At 34.4% G+C, this 17,566-nt stretch overlaps 1 protein-coding gene across 1 annotated transcript in view; it reads right to left on the reverse strand.

Annotated features, from left to right (window-relative positions):
* The window catches only part of LOC142338031 (neural-cadherin-like), a gene marked incomplete at its 3' end in the record, with an annotated part of 261,027 nt that overhangs the window by 66,864 nt on the left and 176,597 nt on the right, over positions 1-17,566 (reverse strand). Inside the window, 7 exon segments of the mRNA XM_075387664.1 lie at positions 1,206-1,361; positions 4,884-4,901; positions 8,172-8,437; positions 8,836-8,979; positions 9,300-9,476; positions 16,166-16,319; positions 16,682-16,960. Of these exon segments, the coding sequence (XP_075243779.1) occupies positions 1,206-1,361; positions 4,884-4,901; positions 8,172-8,437; positions 8,836-8,979; positions 9,300-9,476; positions 16,166-16,319; positions 16,682-16,960 (1,194 nt within the window).

The raw sequence follows: 17,566 nt of genomic DNA on the forward strand, positions 1-17,566 counted from the left end.
TAGCTATTAACTTGAGCAAACAAATAGGTTCTTTTATGCCTCATTAGCGACCAATCACTACTTTCATTGATGATACTAAGCGATTATACAACAGATAATTTTCTTAAAAAAGGGGGCAAAGTTTAAAGTTCACTAATGTTTTCTGACAACAAATAGTGGCAAAGTCATAAAAAGTTTTAGCTGACCCTTAATGTATTCAAGCAAAAGCAAATAAGCGCAATTAGAGCACATATGTAATGTCATAAAAGCACTGAATGAGAGGAATTTCTGAAAACAGAAGTCAAATTGACGCACCTGAAAAAAATCCCCCTCAAAAACCGCCAAATTGTTCTAACACCAATTTCTCACTCCACTTTAAGGGTATTTTGAAAAAAGTCACGCCCCAAACTTACTCGATTTTTCGCTCCCTTTAATATTTCAGTGTGACCAAAACCAGCACTCAAATTTGACTTCCCACTGACGAGAAAAAGCCGAAAAAAAACGTGAATTGATCTTTAAAAAAGCCAGCGCACTAATAAAATTCAAATTCTTTGAATTGTAAAAAAATTAGGAGCGCTATAATAGCCGGCTGAGAAGCTGATGCGGCTATTAATGACTTCTAATTCAAAATGTGCGTCATCAATGTTTGCAAAGTTTTTTAAATGGTGACCACCGCCCCCTCCTCCCCCCTCCCCCACCACCACCACTCAGCTTATTTAAAATACTTGCCAGAGAACTCACAGTACACCAGTGAAACGAAACTTAAGCTACCTTGATAAGATCTCAATAAGATTCTTGGTAAGAAAACGTCAGGATAAGTTAAGAGCCTTGTAAACGGGCCATCGGCCCGATAGTCCTCTCCAACAGTCTTAAATATCAAAAATGCCATGAAATTGTAAATTTGACACAACAACTGTTGATGGCTGATGGAAACAATTTATTAGTGAGTGAAAACTTGCAAGCTCCTAGCAAATTTTCGGAAATTGGGAAATCTGCAAACACTTGTCAAAACCTGTCAACATCTTTCATGAAAACTTAGCTCAACAAGATCTCGCAAGCGTTGTCACGTAAAGTTTCATGTATCAAGTTTCGTTTCATTGTGATTATATTATGATGATAGAAGCTACTGCTAGAGGGAACAGATCTAATTATATACATTAGGTCATACTCTGTCAACTCTTTCCAGGACTACTAGAGAAGGCAATGCAAATATCCAAATTTCTCACCTCGATACCGACGAAAGCGTTGGTCTGACCAATCACAGCTTCGGGTTCATTAGCGAATGTCAGCACTGTGGCACATGATTCCGTCTGTCCACATCCTCCAGGGCACATATTGAGAGGAACATCGTCCAGAATCAGTTCAAAGATGCCGTCCTCAAACTGAAATCGAGAAAATGTTAACTTTCTCGAACACTAAGACAAAAACTTCTGTGGAAACAAGTGCTGAAAAGACGGCTATACTAATGTACAAGGTGTTTGTAGCAGTTGTGTAATAGGTCATTGAGGGACAGACTTTAATTTGCATAACTGTACAACGGGAGCACACTTCAAAACGAACACATTTCTTCCATCAATTTTGATCATTGTTCCGACCCAGTGGAGGGAGGAACTTTATACTCAAATGGGTTTTATTTGTTCAGTCAATTTTGGCCAACCGATATAATCTTTGTAGAGAGTTGTGAGTGGTATCATTAGAAAGCCCGTCCTGCGTGGAATATGGAAAAAAAGACATTTTGAGTTATCGAGGTTTAAATACTTGTGAATAGTAGACGATTTTCCGTTGTTTTCAGTCACATTTTCCGTAATTTTGACCAAATTGTCGTCAATTTTGCTCAAATATGTTAAATTTGTTAAGGAAAGTGCTATTGATTGTATCTTTAAAGATAGATGAGACTTGCTGAATTGTTCCATCCGAGTTTTTTGGCTAGAATTTATGCTAAATTTTTCAAAAATCGGACTTTTCGTCAAAAATTGGACCAAATATTCTCTTTTAGCCTACTTTCATTGAATTTGCTGGAATTCGACACCATAAAACTGCCGTTATATTCTTTGTAGGCTCAGAAAGAGAGCTAGTGGTACTCCTGCTGGTCTTGAGAGTCTTCAGAAATTATAATTTTGCCTTCTTTTCGCAAATTTAAACTCGAAAATTATACAAAATGCTTCATTTTTTTGATAAACTGAAAAAAGTTTGTTTAAAATTGATCTGTTTCGCAACCATTTGCACAATTGCGTGTTTTCTTAGCCGCGCAGTAAAAAAACGCTAAAAAACAGATTTTATTAGGGCGGGGCCCTTTTCATAAAATATTTCTGCATTTAAATTTTTTTATGTAAATTACTGAAAAGAACCTCTAATCAGAGATCTAAAAAAATTGAGCCCCAGTGACCACATATAATGGCTTCACAGTTAAGCTCACGGTTTTGGAGCAATTGTTTACGTAAAGTCTTGTGGATTTCTTATCTTTTGGTTTCATCTGTTATACTTTTTGTAGTCCAATGACTTAGTGTCCCCAATCAAAGACCATTTTTTTTCAAGGCGTATAAGTGATCCTGAACAATGCGTAGTCTAATTCAAAACTGTCGGAAAACCATTTCCTGTGAGCGATAAGTTTTTTGTCCGCAGTGGTTATATATTTAACTAATGTTTTCCTGGTTTTGATGCTACGAGATTCCAATTTTTTGTCAATTTAAGAATAATTGCCCATTTTTAAGTTCTTTTTTAAGTTTTCTTTTCGAATTATCTAATTATTGAGAGGTCCACCTGAAAAAAAACATAAAAAGAAAAACCCAGATAATTGAAAAAAGGCGTATCTGAATATTTTCAAACATTTCTGGTTAGTTATACGTTTTGACTGATGGCTTCGACCTTTATTTTCACAAAAAAAATTCGAGATTTCTTTACTGTTTAATTTTTAGGTTTCTTTTGTTGTCATTTCTAGGTAGTCCTTTTATGCGGAAGATCCGTTTAATTTCAGATCAGAAGCAAGCGATGACTTACAGGTCTTGTAGATATCATTTTTTAGTTATGGTGCCATGAACCCTGAGGTGTCGTTACTTAGTCTCCTAATAATAGGCAATATTGACTTGCTGAGTCGAGTCCATCTGTTTTTGTTGAAAGGTTATATCTATTATGACTTTTAACTATTTGTTTTCAAAACCATATTGTTATTTTTGAGCTTCACCATTTTTAAATTGCATTTCGGTCAATTTTTAGCTTAGTCAAGGTAAAGACAGGTCACAATCCGATTCCAGTGAGCTGTTATTGAATCTTTATAATATTTTTAGTTTCAGCCATTTGTTTCTCGGCTTTTTTAATACTCTTACTGCGAGGTTTCATAAAATATCAGAGACCTCTTGTTTGTTTGTACACTTTAAAAGATTTTTGTTTTCTTTTCAACTTATAACATTAATGATGGGTCCGATTGGCTTTTAAACTTTGCACAATTGAACATTTTTTTCTTTTAGTGACAAGTTTTTGGTTTTAACGGCGTCACTGCTTTTTTTGCGCAAAGTTTATTGAATTTTTAACTTTGCCGGTATTTTTCCTTCTTCTTGATACACTGTATAGTGGCAAGTCTCAATTACTTCCTGTGGAGATTTTTGAGCATTTAGATAAGTTAACATTTTAGTGATTTCAGCTAATACCTAATGATATTAATCACTTTGAAAATAATTGTTTTCAAAAATAGAAACGTATTTATTGAACAGCGCACCTTTTTGCTCTTTTTTGGTCTACCTGTTACCCAGTCGCATTGAGGACAGTTCCCCTAACTTTTCTTCTGAAGTATGGTTTAATTCGTTTTGTTTAGGTTTTATCTGATACGAGTTTGATTTTGTTATTACAATTTTTTTAGAAAGGACATCAAGTTTTAGTCGTTAAGTTTGTCAAGTTTGTTATTTGCTTTTTATTATTGTCTTTTCTAGTAGTGCTATTAACAACAAAATTCATCGGCCCCCTAAAGTTTTTTATTCCATTAGTGTAGTGATTTGCTGAACGATATGTATTTTTTGATTCATCTCTTCATCATTTGGTAGCCAAGTCAATTAAAATGTGGTTGAAAGGGGGTTCGGAACATTATGCGCGTACGCAAATAACCGAGCCTCCTTGTTAGTACATAAATTTCAATAGAGAGCCAAGTTATTGAAAAAAGTAAAGAATTTTAATTAATGACAAAATTACTGCTGTTCTGCATCGATTGGTACAAGGCTGCAGTAAAAGATTATCGAATGATGTTTTAAGTTTTCATTCTGAATAAGATATTCTCCACGCTCGATCGAGTACTTCTAATGAAGGTTCTCGCGATTTTTAGATAATAACAAACTTTCAATCATGCAAGACTTCAGGTGTCAGAAAATTTATACCAACATTAAACACACAGAAGATGAACAAATTTCCAAACTGAACTCCTAGTAATTTAATTCAAAACTACCACACAAGCTATTGCACCAGCCGAGAGAAATTTGTTGTACAACTGAATAGAGAATAGAGAAAGGAAATAAAAGCGTAGAAGCGCACATGAATTGCAAAAACTAACAAAAATGCGTACACGGAAGTAGCTAATTACAAACATTCTATTTCACATTGCGAAACATTGCCTATTAAATTTCTGATCAGCAAAAACCATCATCCGATGGTCATTGCATACGTTTGAATCGAACTTCACAGTATATGGATAATTAATTTCAAGGTTTGTGGTGTGGTGAAAAATTTGCTTCTTCGAATAACTAAAAAGGGGCATTAATTTTCGCCCCAAATTGGCGGAGGACTAGATATGGAATAATGAGAGGGTTGTTGAGGTTCTTTGGTTCTTTGAAAATCAACATCGAAATGTAAGATTGCACAAAGGTAGTGAAATATAAACAAGTTTAGACATCAATTGATAGATCTGTTCACTCAAAACTTACTTGGATATAGTCTTCAATCTAAAATAGGTTAATTTAACATCTGCGTTAATTTGTATCTAGGAATCATCTCGAGAAGAAAGCTTGTGAGAAACTGTACGAGGCACAGAAGGTTCCAACAAATCGTAAGATGAAATTCTTATTGAAATTGGTCGCAAGTCAACGGTGATTGAATCACTTTTTAAAAGAGGCCAAATTAACTAATACCTAGAAGCAATGAAGCGAAAAGCAAAATTATTGCAAAATTGATAGGAAAACAGTGTTCAAACCATGGTTTCCAAATCTGTACGACAGAAAATTTTGTTTAATCTTCTCTCGTTGCAACAGCAACAGTTGCATAACGTTAGAAAACGAATTAATAGCGGCCAATAATCACTACAAATAAAGAACTAGAGGCCAGCTAAAAAAGAGCTCTGCTTCGGCATTAGACAATTTTTTTTTCCTCCATTTTTGCATAGTTGTATATATTACGTGACACCGATGAAAATACAGATAAAATCTGGAAAACAGCGCAGTGGTCTGGACACACTAAATAAAATTCAGGTAAATTTACAAGAAAAAAAAACACGGACTTACCTGAATCGTAAGTCTAAAAAATTTAGGCGTCACAGGCTGATTTTTTACTTGAAATTGCAGTTCAAGTGCCGCTCAAGTATCTGTACACTTGAAGTTCACCTGAACCTGCAGTTACCTAAACTTTTTTTAGTGTAAACAGAGTCACAGTCAAGTGAATTTGCATGAAACACATATTTTGCAAGTCTCAAAATGCAGTTCGTGTTTAAGGTAATGGTTGCGTGATTCTGCTTGAAGTCACTGAGAACTCCTTATCGAGAACTGCAAAGAGTGGTTCAAAATAATAAACACGCACGTTTTAAAATGACGAAAGTCGAAGAAAGTCAACTTCTGGCTAAGTAGCATCTTCTGTCATTTTGACTTCCGGCACCGCAGACTTTCGGCATTTTAAAATGTGTGCGTGAGTGCTTTAAATTAAATTGAGATTTGGAAAACGAGAGAGAAGAGATTAAAAATATTCCAATCAAATGTTGTGGCGTGTGCTATGCAACTCCAATAAATGCAACAAGCGTGTCTAAACACAGTACACGCGGTTGTTATTAACCTCTGGAAATTGATCAACAATTAAGTTTCGCCTCCGAGATCGATAACTTCTCGGAGTTGAGGGCAACTGTGAGGCAATATGCACTGAAATACTGGTTGGTCTAACTTTGCCTTGACATTAAACTGTTTTCTTGGTCACTATGTTCTTGATATTGTTGTTAAATGAAAACTGGAGCAAAAAGTGGCTGTATTGAGCAGTTGTTATTGCTATTTGAACAATTTCACAATGGAAAGAGCAGACCACCCGATTTTGCAATAACAGTGACTCCAAAAAATTTGGAGGTGCTATGACTAGAGATCGCTTTTACTATCATTAGCCTCTAATAACTGACTAAACTGTTCAAAAATGTTTAGACCACATGCATTTGCTGATAGTATAATTTTCCTTTAAAATTTTGAAAACGATGTGTCATGCCTAGCTCTAAATATTACTATATCAAATAGTCCGATAAAAATCGCACGGCCCATGAACTTTTTACGTCGGAAGAATTGCTGTCGAAGGAATAGTGGGAGGTCTATCCTATTGCAGTCTGCTTCAGTCGGGATGACTAAATTCAAAAAAGGGGCTTTGAATGCAGCCATTAGCAGTTTTTATATATCACTATAACTGCAAAAAAAATTTCATGTGAAAAAATTACACCAATTTAGTGAAATTTTTATTTAACCTTCCGTAGTTAACGGCCGCCATTTGAGTTCAATTAATGACACCTGTGAATGAGAGAAAAATTACGATCAACCAAAAGGAAAAATATCAAGCGCTTAAAAACACTCAAGAAGTAGTCCTAAATGGTCACGGAAACTACTCAGAGAGTCGTGCAATGAAAAATCTGGAAAAAAGCAAAACAAAATATAGTTAGAAACACCAATTTTTGTTAGGAATTTGGGTATGTTTTGGGGCGTAGGTATGGGTGATAGGTAAGGGTGGGGGCGTTAGATAGATGTTAGGGCTGCTGGAGGGCCTATGGGGTAGATTGGTTGGAGGGTTTAAGTTAGGTGGGGTGTAAGCAGGGGGGTAGATAGGTGCCCAATGAATTAGGTAGATAGAGGTAAAATTAGGGGGTTACGTAGGTAATGTGGGGTGGGGTTGGAGGGTGCTGTACGGATGGGTCTATAGATAGGTGATTGGTCTGTAGTTTAGGTACGTAGTAAGGATTTATATGGGATAAAAAATCAAAATGACCTCTTCACATTGAATATTACCAGCAGTTCATAATTACTATTTACTATGCCTTCCGAACTAAACTACCGTTAAACTTCAACATTGGAAAACGGTTCAAGGTTCAAAAACCAAGGTAAATGATTAAAAGCAAAGTTGTCAAATATTAAGTCATGAACAAACTTGCTTTTGCTATTAAAAACATGCATAAAATCAATATTCTTAAAAAACACGTTTTCAATAATTGCTTCCAATTTTGCTCGAGATCCAAAAAATCCCCAGGGCTAAAAATCAACGGAATGGTATCCTAAGTTTTCCACTAAAATATGTCCTCGACTGTTTTGATAATTTTTTCATCCGAGCAATGCTTAGTGCGCACATTTTTTGGGAATAAAATCATTGACAATAAAAATTGATCGAAGGATTGATTCTAGTACCCAATAACAGATATCGCAGGGAAAACAAGCTGCATGAAAAAAAGAACGCCACTGGCTTGCATACATTTCCTTACATCTTCAGAAATGTTGGAACCACAAGTAAATGAGCTATATTATACCTTGAAGCTAAAAATAAGCAACGGTTATTTCTAATTGCAGTCAAGCGTTATTACAGAAAACACATTGTCAGGCGCTCTATACATTGAATTATCAGCCGCAATAATCAGCCATGTTCTATCGCAGTATTATCTATCATGCAGTTGTACACTATCATCTGCGGTTATAATTTCTATTTCCATTTGTTAAATCGTTTAGTCGCATTAAAGATAGGAAGTGCTTCAAATTAAAATATATTGAAATAAAGAAAACTATGTCAATGGTCATGCTGACCTCCAATTTGCTTTTTTTCTAATTCAGTGTGTTTGCTTATTTTGTTAAAACCCATAGGATTATACATCATACGCTAACGATTTGAATTTTCTACAAAATAGACTATGTATTTCGCATTCTCTTGATAGAATGCAAAGTAAACGTTCATGTGAGGTTGCTAATAATTAATTGGTCATCAATTTGTACACTCACATCTTGTTTATTTTCAGCCATTACCCCGTACATCTTAGACTGCTGGTAATATGGTGACCCATGGGCCGCAAAAACTATGTCCACTGTTGGCGGTTCAAAAATCTGTGGGTATGCTGGCTTGTTGGACACTGGCACGTCTGTCACACTGAAGATCTCAATGTATTCTGGCTTCGTGCCGAACATTTTGGCGGCTTTGTCTCTAAACTTGTCGGCTGTGCTGGGCTCGTCGTATTTGGGTTTCGTCATGAAGTCACGCGCAGAGAGACCTGTAAATTAATTAGGATCCATTTTACTCGAGTTTTGTTGTGTATTAGTATTAAAAAGAAACGGTTGCTAAATATAATTTGTTTGCCATTTGATTGTTCGTAAATTGTGAATTACTTTTTGCTTTGATTATCATTTTGATTTATTATGCACTATTTTCCAATGAAAGATTCAATTCCACTCAATTTGAAGAAATGATATAAGAAAGGACTCTTCTCTCCTTGTTGATTCAATCTTGTCAAAACCAAAAAATTATAACGAGACCCATAATTTTAAGGTTGTCTCTATCTTTTATAGCTACGGCAGCAACCATTACTAATCCAATTAAGTGAATGTTGTCTGAAACTAACTGCCTGAAAAGAAAAATTTAGTTTACGTTGGGGAGAGACAGTTGACAAACCTTTAAGACGGAGTGCAAGTGCATTGGACATTGCATCCTTGTGTAGTTCCTCAACATATATCTCGATGTCACTGATGGCCACTGCTTGTGGGAAGAGGGAATCGGTCACTCTGACTTGGATGTGGTAGGTACCAGGAGGAGTACCTGCAATCATCAAAACTTTTATAACTCCCCCTTCATATTTATAGTTAACTCATTTGAGGTCGAGGCACAGTAAAAGTCTGCGCCGGGTCCAGACATGAATTTAGGTTCGACCCAATTTCGAGTTCCTAATGTTCGTCCACCAAAACTCTCGTGTTGCGCACCGTATTTTCATAAATTGACCTCTGAACTATGGTAACACTCTCTCAAATTAATTTTCATCAAACGAATATTACCTAAACTGAAAATCTATAATTCTGATCAGTAAATCAAAAAAATTATCAAACATAGTTGACTGATTTTAAGCAGCAGTTTATTCTGACCTTGAGCTAGAGTGACAAAGTTGTTAGAGAGTGAGAAGTACTGCAGCAGGTCTTTGTCTGTCGTTATCATTTTGTACGACTGAGTTGTCCGGTTGCAACAATCGGGATCTGTCACCACAACGTCGCCAATTTCACGATTCATAATTCCAGTTGAGATGTCAACAGCGTCTCCCAGTTCTGAAATAAAAGCAAGAATACTGAAAAAACTCTACTCTAAAAAAGGCTGTCTTTGAAGATTTTGGAAGCTTCTTTCAACGTTATAGTTTGATTATGTCCAATCTTGCAGGGATATGTAAACTTTTACAAGAGAGCAGTTGGTTTTTAACACCAATCATTTAAAAAGGAAATCTTAGCTATTAGTCGATCGAAATCTTGAATAATAGTCCATCGAATCCTGTTTATTCTTATCGTCAAGTTTCCGTCCATCAATTAACCCCTAAAAACGACTGAAGCGTGGCACATAGCAACTAAGCTTCAGCAAGATGGCTAAAAAAATCTACATAATGGTTCAATAGTCAAACAACCATGAAGTTTCTCAAATGAAAAATTTTCAGTTAAAAAAACCTGTTTTAAAAAGTATATTGCAAGAGAAAATTTTGAAACACATGTTTAAACCACAATACCATCAATTCTCTTTAAACAGGAAAAGTTGAGCATGATACCCAATTTTTGATGCAAGCACAAATAATGACCAATACAGCAAACGCAAAACTTTTCTAAAAACTTAATAGAGTCGCAGAAACTGTATACTCAAAAATTAGAGGAAAATTTTCAAAGAAATCTTTAAGCAGGGCCAAGAACAATGTTTTTGTACCAAAGGAGCTTCTCGAACTCATCAATTTCGATGAGAAAAATTGCCAATATATTTTTCACTTTACTGACATTCCTAAGTTGGATACTAATTGCAACACGAGCATGTAAAAGAACAAATTTTCAAATTTGGTTAAAACAAATATTTTTGCTTCCTAGACAGAAACACGCTCGTTAATTAAAGAAAAAAGATTTAGTCATCAACGGCTCAAAAGGCAAAGATTTTCCATAAAAAATGAACTTAAAAAAGAATTTTTGTTTTCCATCGATCCCATAGTCAACAACTTTAACTCTTTTTTAAAAACCCTTAGGACCCTTTAGATAGATCAACTAGAAATTTTTGCATAAAATTTCACTCAATAGTAATAAAACAAAGCGCTCAAGTGAGGAATAACAAAGAATTTTGAACTTTCTACAAGATGGATTGCGAAGAAAATAGTTCTTTTAAACGACCGAAAATTTTTAGCAGCTGAGAAAACCACCTTACAACAAAACATACAGAGAGCTGACATCGATCAAAGCTCAAAACAAAAGGTTCAATGCCTCTGATACAAAAGTTTTTGAAAACTAGGGTCGTAGTTTTAGCCGTTTATAATGCTTAATTTAACTGTTTAATCGCTAATAAACCAAGGAGCCACAAAAATTTTTGCAGATGTCGTTTTCATTTGGTTTCGTTATTGGTAGGAAGCAGAACATGATTCTCAAAATCAAAAGTAAACATGTGAATCTCCCTATGGATGGCGCCACTGATGAAGGAACCTCAAATAGAAAGTTTGACGTGGAAAATAGGCATAAAGCTACTAAAATCATTTGTAAATTTAATAAGAAATGTTAAAATTGGAAAACATAGCCAGCAGATTGCCGGAAAATAGCCGCGATAGACGCTTGTGGCCTACCATGAATAGAAACAACTAAAGAAATAAGATTGACAGATTCGACTACCAGCTTTTTGATAAACTTTTTTGAGTCTTTAATAAACTAAACTTTTTGGGGTTAGATACGGAACGTCATTTTTATGAGACACATTTGCTCTACAAGGAAAAAGCCCTAAAGCAACTTTTTCAAAATAAATATTTGATATTAAAACTCAAAACTCTATTACTCAGGAATTAGGGCATATAAATTTGGCACTTCTTAGATGACCACTATTGAGCTTTAATTAATAAATGTTCATAAAGTTCAAAATTCATTAGGTGAGTTCAGAAGTCATTTTTAGTGAGGTAAGTCACGCAATTGATCTAAATATAGAAATGACGTCGCGAACACAAATTTTACTGGAAAGCAGTAGAAGTCACTGAAGTCCTTGAAAAAGTCAATTCCAGAAGTCAGGGTAAGACGAAACAAAAATCTGTTAGACGATAAAAAAAATTAGGAGCGCAATATTAGACGCCTGTAATTGCTGACGCGGCTATTAAAAAGATTTGAAAATGGATATTCAGAAAACAGATCACAAAATGGACTATCAATTATAGCTCTCGATTTGATTTCCATGAAATTGTTTGGAATACTGATTAAATATAGTTTCACCAGCGATAAGATAACTGATAAGATAAACCAGAGAGAAATTAGTTTTCGTGATTACTAGCTTGAGCTTAGGGAGCCCATTTTCATTGGATGAAAGCACACGGAAATTGGAAAGTTGAGGAGGGTGGCAGAACGAAGGATGATCATTCAGGATTCTAGAGAACAAATTACAAAGCAATTTATCACAATCAGGTTCTACCGGTTTATCCCTTTTTACCAGATAAATAAAAATAATAATTTTGTCCCCCAAAAGTTGGTCGGACCAAAAACTGCTATTACAAAAAAAGTCCAGCAGGAAATATCTAGTTAAACAAATTTTATATAAGAGCAACCTCATACAGGTCCTCTTTTGATAAAATTTACAACTAAAATTAAAAATCTGGCCTCTTCGCAGAATTGCAATAAACTTTCCGAGTTTTCTTAACACTTATGGTACCAACGACACACAATTTTTTAGGCTACATGAGCACCCAATTTTCTTTCTCAAATGATAACTCAACACACCAAAATATATGAGGCGCCCGAACCGGGCTCCAAGTTTATATCAGTACTAGGCAAATAAAACAAAACTTATTCTACAACAAAACTTATTCTATTGTTCAGTACTGGGCAAGTGTAATTACAAGCCCTACAAATCTGCCAAGTCGTGACCCAGAAATGGATAGCTTTTTAAGTCTGATTTCAAGTCGGAATTAACTTTATAAAATTTTCCAGTGAAGATTTCAAATTTCGAAAAAATATATGCCTGTTTTGGACAATTGGACGCCTACTTTCACGTTTTCCGAACCTATTTTCGACCTTATTTAGACTTGTTTTTCGACTGCCATGTGTATAAATTGACATGATCATAGAGCTCTGTATCAGAAATGGAATTATACTTGTAATAAGAAATTCCTATTTTTTCTAATGACCTGGCATTTGGTCAGGGAGTCCAAAGTATACTCGCATAACATGCCTACGCAATTTCTGAGTCCCACATTGTGGCAGTACAATCAAAACTGCGCCAATTCTAAATTATCTGATAACAGATCTCAAATGAAATAAAGCAAAAAAGATGCAGGTTCACAAATCAAGCTCCTTTTTCAAGACTTTACTCGGGATGATAGCTTTATTGTTCCGACCCTCTTGAGGGGGGAGGAACTATGTAATCAAATGGGTTTTTTTTGTTCAGACAAATTTGACCGATCGATATATTCTTCTTTTAGAGTTGTGAGTGGTATCATTGAAAAGCCCGTCCAAAGCAGAATTTGGAAAAAAAAATTTTTTGAATTTTGTTCTCTAGAGCGAGTTATCGCGGTTTAAATTTTTGTGAATATTAGAACAATTTGCCTTATTTTTATTCACATTTTCCGGAACTTTCAACTAAAATATTGTCAATTTTGCTAAAATGTGTAAAAATTGTTAACAATAGTACTGTTGATTTTCTGTAAAAGACAAAAAAGTTTTGTTAACTTTTTTGATATAATTTGTTTGGCCAAAATTTTTGGCTGAACATTTCAAAATTCAGCCGTTTTCATCAAAAAATTGCTAGAAAAAAGCTCATTTAGTCCACTTTGATTAAATTTAACGGAAGTACACACCCAAAAACAACTAACACAATCTTTTTAGACTACAATGGGAGCTAGGGCTACTTCCACATCCTTTGAGATTTGTCTGGAATAAAAACTCTGCCGTTTTTTGCAAATTTTGCTCTATGATTATCGGAAACGCAGCATTTATATTTGATCTTTTAACTAACAAATTATCTAGATCTATATCATTCGAAACAATTGAGCGTTCTTAATGGACGAACAGCAAAAGACTGGTTTTGGTATAATCTTGTACTGTTACAAACCAAAAACAATTGGGATTATAGTCAGTCGGTCTCTTTAATTTTAAAAAAAAATTGATCTTTTCTTTGTTAATTAAAGAACAGAACAATTCAAGACAAAGCTCACTGTTGATAGGTCCAGATCGCTTCCTAAGCTGCTCCAAATTAATGTATCTAGTTTCTTCACCTGAACAATTATGGTCGTTTTGACTTTTGAAAATGTTTGATTTTTAAATAAACGGTGGCATTTTGAACTTTGCGACTGTTTTGTAATCATTTAATCATTTGGTCTTCTTGCAGCTTATTGTCAACAAAGAAAGAATGATTCTTCTTGCTCTTTTTTTATTGAATTAAAATTTAATCTTTTTTGGTGTCAGGCGTTAAGTTTTGGTTTTCTGGCTTTGATACTGCTCGATTTCACATTTTTTTAAGCGTTAGCCCATTCTTCACAGTTCTTTTCTCGTTTTATCCCTTTATCTTACTATTAACAATACACATATTATTTTCTGAGTTTAAAAACAGGGAACAATGGAACATATAAAAGTCATTAGAGGCATAGATTAATGTTTTACTGGCTTCGACACTCCTTTCTCGAAGTATTCTTTTTTCATTTGTCTTTGACTATAGTTTTCACTTTGTCTTTTTAGTCACATGAAATTTACTGGATAAATGCAGGACTCATTGGTGTTTTTATGGAGGGACAAATGAGCCTATATTCGGATTTGAAATAATAGCTGATGTCTTTCACGACTTTGAAAACAACTGTTTTCAAAAACAAATCATTTCTACTTCGCATTTTTGTATATTTGTCAATTTGTTACCTAGCCTCGTTAATTAAAGGTCTAATATGACTGTATTGTTATCATGGGAAGGTTTAGGTGTAAAAGAACTCGTTATGAAATTACTGGCTTCGACACGGGTTTTTCGCAAAAAAGGTAAACTAATTTTTGATTTTTGTCTATATTTGACGTTCTTTTTGTAGACGTAAGACTACTTCTGAAAACATAAGCTCTCAAGCGGTTCTTTTGAACGAATAAACGTACCTACTTAATGTTTCATTTCATAGCTAATGTCTTTCATGACTTTGTAAAAAATTGTTTTCAAAAAATGCGAATGCATTTCTTAATTTTTCCTTTTTCTAATTTTTGTGTACTTTTTACCTAGTCTCATTAACAAGAGGGCAGATACCACATTTTTAAGTTTATTGAAGAAAACGAAATCAAACATTTTTTGAGGGTCAAAATTTGCCTTACGGCGTCGAAACCTTTTTCTCGCAATTTTTAATTGATTTTTTTTGTTGTCTCTATTTGTTGTTCTTTTTCTAACAGCATAAACAACTGAATAGAGACAGGTCTTAATGCCCTCCTATAAGAACATTAGAGACATAGGTTATTGTTAAACAATAAGATGTTTTCAGTTGATATCTAATGGCTTTCATTATTTTTGAAATTAATTGCTTTTAGAAAATATAAGTGAATTTTTTTTAACTTTGCTGATTTTGTTCTTCTGCCTAACTGTTACCAAGCCTTACCAAGCCTTACAATAGACTGGTCCCATATCTTTTCAAATAAATACCAGCTATTTTATTTAGATTCAGTTTTATCTGAAGCTATGTTGACTTTGTTATTAAGTTTTTTTTAAATGGACATAAAGTTTTGGATCTAATTAATGTTTGTTGTTTTTTTTTGATTTTGCATTTCGTCTAGCCTTGCTTTCCTAATAATGGCAGAACGCATCAATCTAATGCGAAGTTTTTTATTCGACCGGATTATTTGCGTTGGAGGCAATCTTCTTGTCCATGCACTAATTTTTTGAAAAATCCGATAATTTTTGGGTTGTTTTATCTGTTCCTCATTGGATAGACAATTATACCAAAAATGTGATGAGCGGGGTCGGAACTTTATGTACGAACGCACATTAACGAGCCTCCTTGTTTCAACATATAAACTCAAAGTAAAAAAAAAGGCAATATTTTATTGTACACTTAATGGTTCTTAACCTCTGAAGGGGGCCTATGATATATCATGTTGCGAAACCGATCACTGTTTTGGAACAATATGTTAAAAGAAATGACAGTATTTGAAGCGGAAGCTGTAGGGAGTGACTTGTGAAGCTGAAATGATTAGAATACCTTCTTCGCCTAAAAAATTAACCAATTTAAAATATTCAAAAGTTTGCCAGTTTATCTTAATTAAAGCCACACTGCACGGTTTTTTATATACTGTGAATTTGATCAATATATAACATATGTTTCAAATGAAACCAATTCAACCATTAAAACAATCTATATTTCGATCTACTCTGAGTTTCTATTTTGATTAATTGAATCTTAAGAAATGTGTTTATTCATAAAAGATAAGTAGCCTGTTTTTTTTTTACTTTTCAAAAAATCTGAGGAATAAGAAAGGTATCAAGAAACTATGCAATTAATTTTGAACTATATTTGAACTAAATTAAGATAATATTAACTGCAGAAATTATAAGTTAAAATTTTTGTTTTAATCAAATATTTTACAGCATTCGTACTAAGAGTGCTTAAGTTTGCAAGGAACTTCATGACGCGAAATTCCATTTTAACAGAGAATTTACTTTTCTATTTGGCATATATATATATATATATATATGTGTGTATATATATATAATTATATATGCTTTTTGACTTTGGGTTTCGTGTGATTTAAGAAATTTTACCTCTTTCCTCAAGAAAAATTTTTTCACTTACCAGGCCAGACGTAAGCATGAATATAAGTATTTCCATCAGAAGGAGCAAATTCGTTTTCATCCAGAACAGAAACAACCAGGGGTCTGATTGCACACATCTGAGGATTAGAATTGGGACTGTCACACAGCTCAAACTCAAGCACAAATCTGGGAGTCTAAAATTAAGTTACAGATATTAATGAAAATTTTCAAAATTGTTCTTGATAATGGGAAAATTGATACATCTATAAGTAATTGTATCAATAAGTAGTTAACCACATGGTTATGCTGCTTTTTGTACATAGAAATATTTGAAAAAAAACTACATAAAAATTCTTTTGATGACTAGCAGATAATTTACCCAAAAACTTTTTTGCCATCCCTCACATTGGAGTTTTGTGTCTTGTACAAGAAGCCAAAAGCCTTGAAACTCGTATTTTTTTCATGGAACTGTCTTTCCCATTCATTCTCAACCTGAAGGGGTCTTTGATATAATGACCGCAATTATAATTAACCAACTTTGTTATAAATAACCAACCTCCTCCCGGTTGAACGGTCGCTTGTTCCTTAATGTCGCTTTATTCGTTCCAGGGTGCTTCTCAAGCTCAAAATCTGGATTCACAACATCTGGATTGGCCCACTCTATGCTAATGGGTTCTCCGTTGCCATCATTGTCGTTGTCAAAATCAATCGCTTCCAGAATTTGAGCCCAGGTGCCTGGACCTTCGTTTTCTCTGATCTCAGGTTTATAGTTCTCGGCCCAGACAGGGGCGTTGTCATTGACGTCATTTATAGTGACGACAATGCTAATAGATCCCTATAAACAAACGTGTTAAAACCCGGGTTGACAACCTAAATGTTTCTTGGAAACCACACGTAAGATATGTCTGGTTGTATGGCTTCTTTTATAAGACCGTACAAAAGGCTCGCCAGATTCGGTTTTTTAGTACCCTACTCCTGTAAATATTTTTTTCCTATATACCATATGCCTCCCGTGAATGGCTTTCTTATAAAACAAAAACCCACCATTAATGGCTTTCTTAGATACCATGAACATTCCATGAATTGTTTTCTTTGATATCATACATATTCCATTTATGGCCATCGTGTATACCACAGTGTTTTCACTAATGGCTACCTTAGATTTCATAGCCCGACCGTTTATGATATGCTGAACATCACGGTAAGATTATACAAGAAACTGTGGCCCGCCGTGGATGGAACAATAAATAATCTTAAGTATTGTATCTAAGATGGCCAACCCGGTAAAACCTTGTGAGGTCAAAAAAGCTGGTCTGCTAGTTCAATGATAATTTTTGTGATGCTTATGAAGTACTACTTGAGATGAACCCAACTAGATCAACCCATAAATTGAGAGTTGAGAAATTATTTCAAAGTATCGATTTTCTAGCGAAATCAGATG

The sequence above is a fragment of the Convolutriloba macropyga genome, chromosome 4, assembly GCF_964194025.1.
Source record: "Convolutriloba macropyga chromosome 4, txConMacr16.3, whole genome shotgun sequence".
Taxonomy (NCBI): domain Eukaryota; kingdom Metazoa; phylum Xenacoelomorpha; order Acoela; family Convolutidae; genus Convolutriloba; species Convolutriloba macropyga.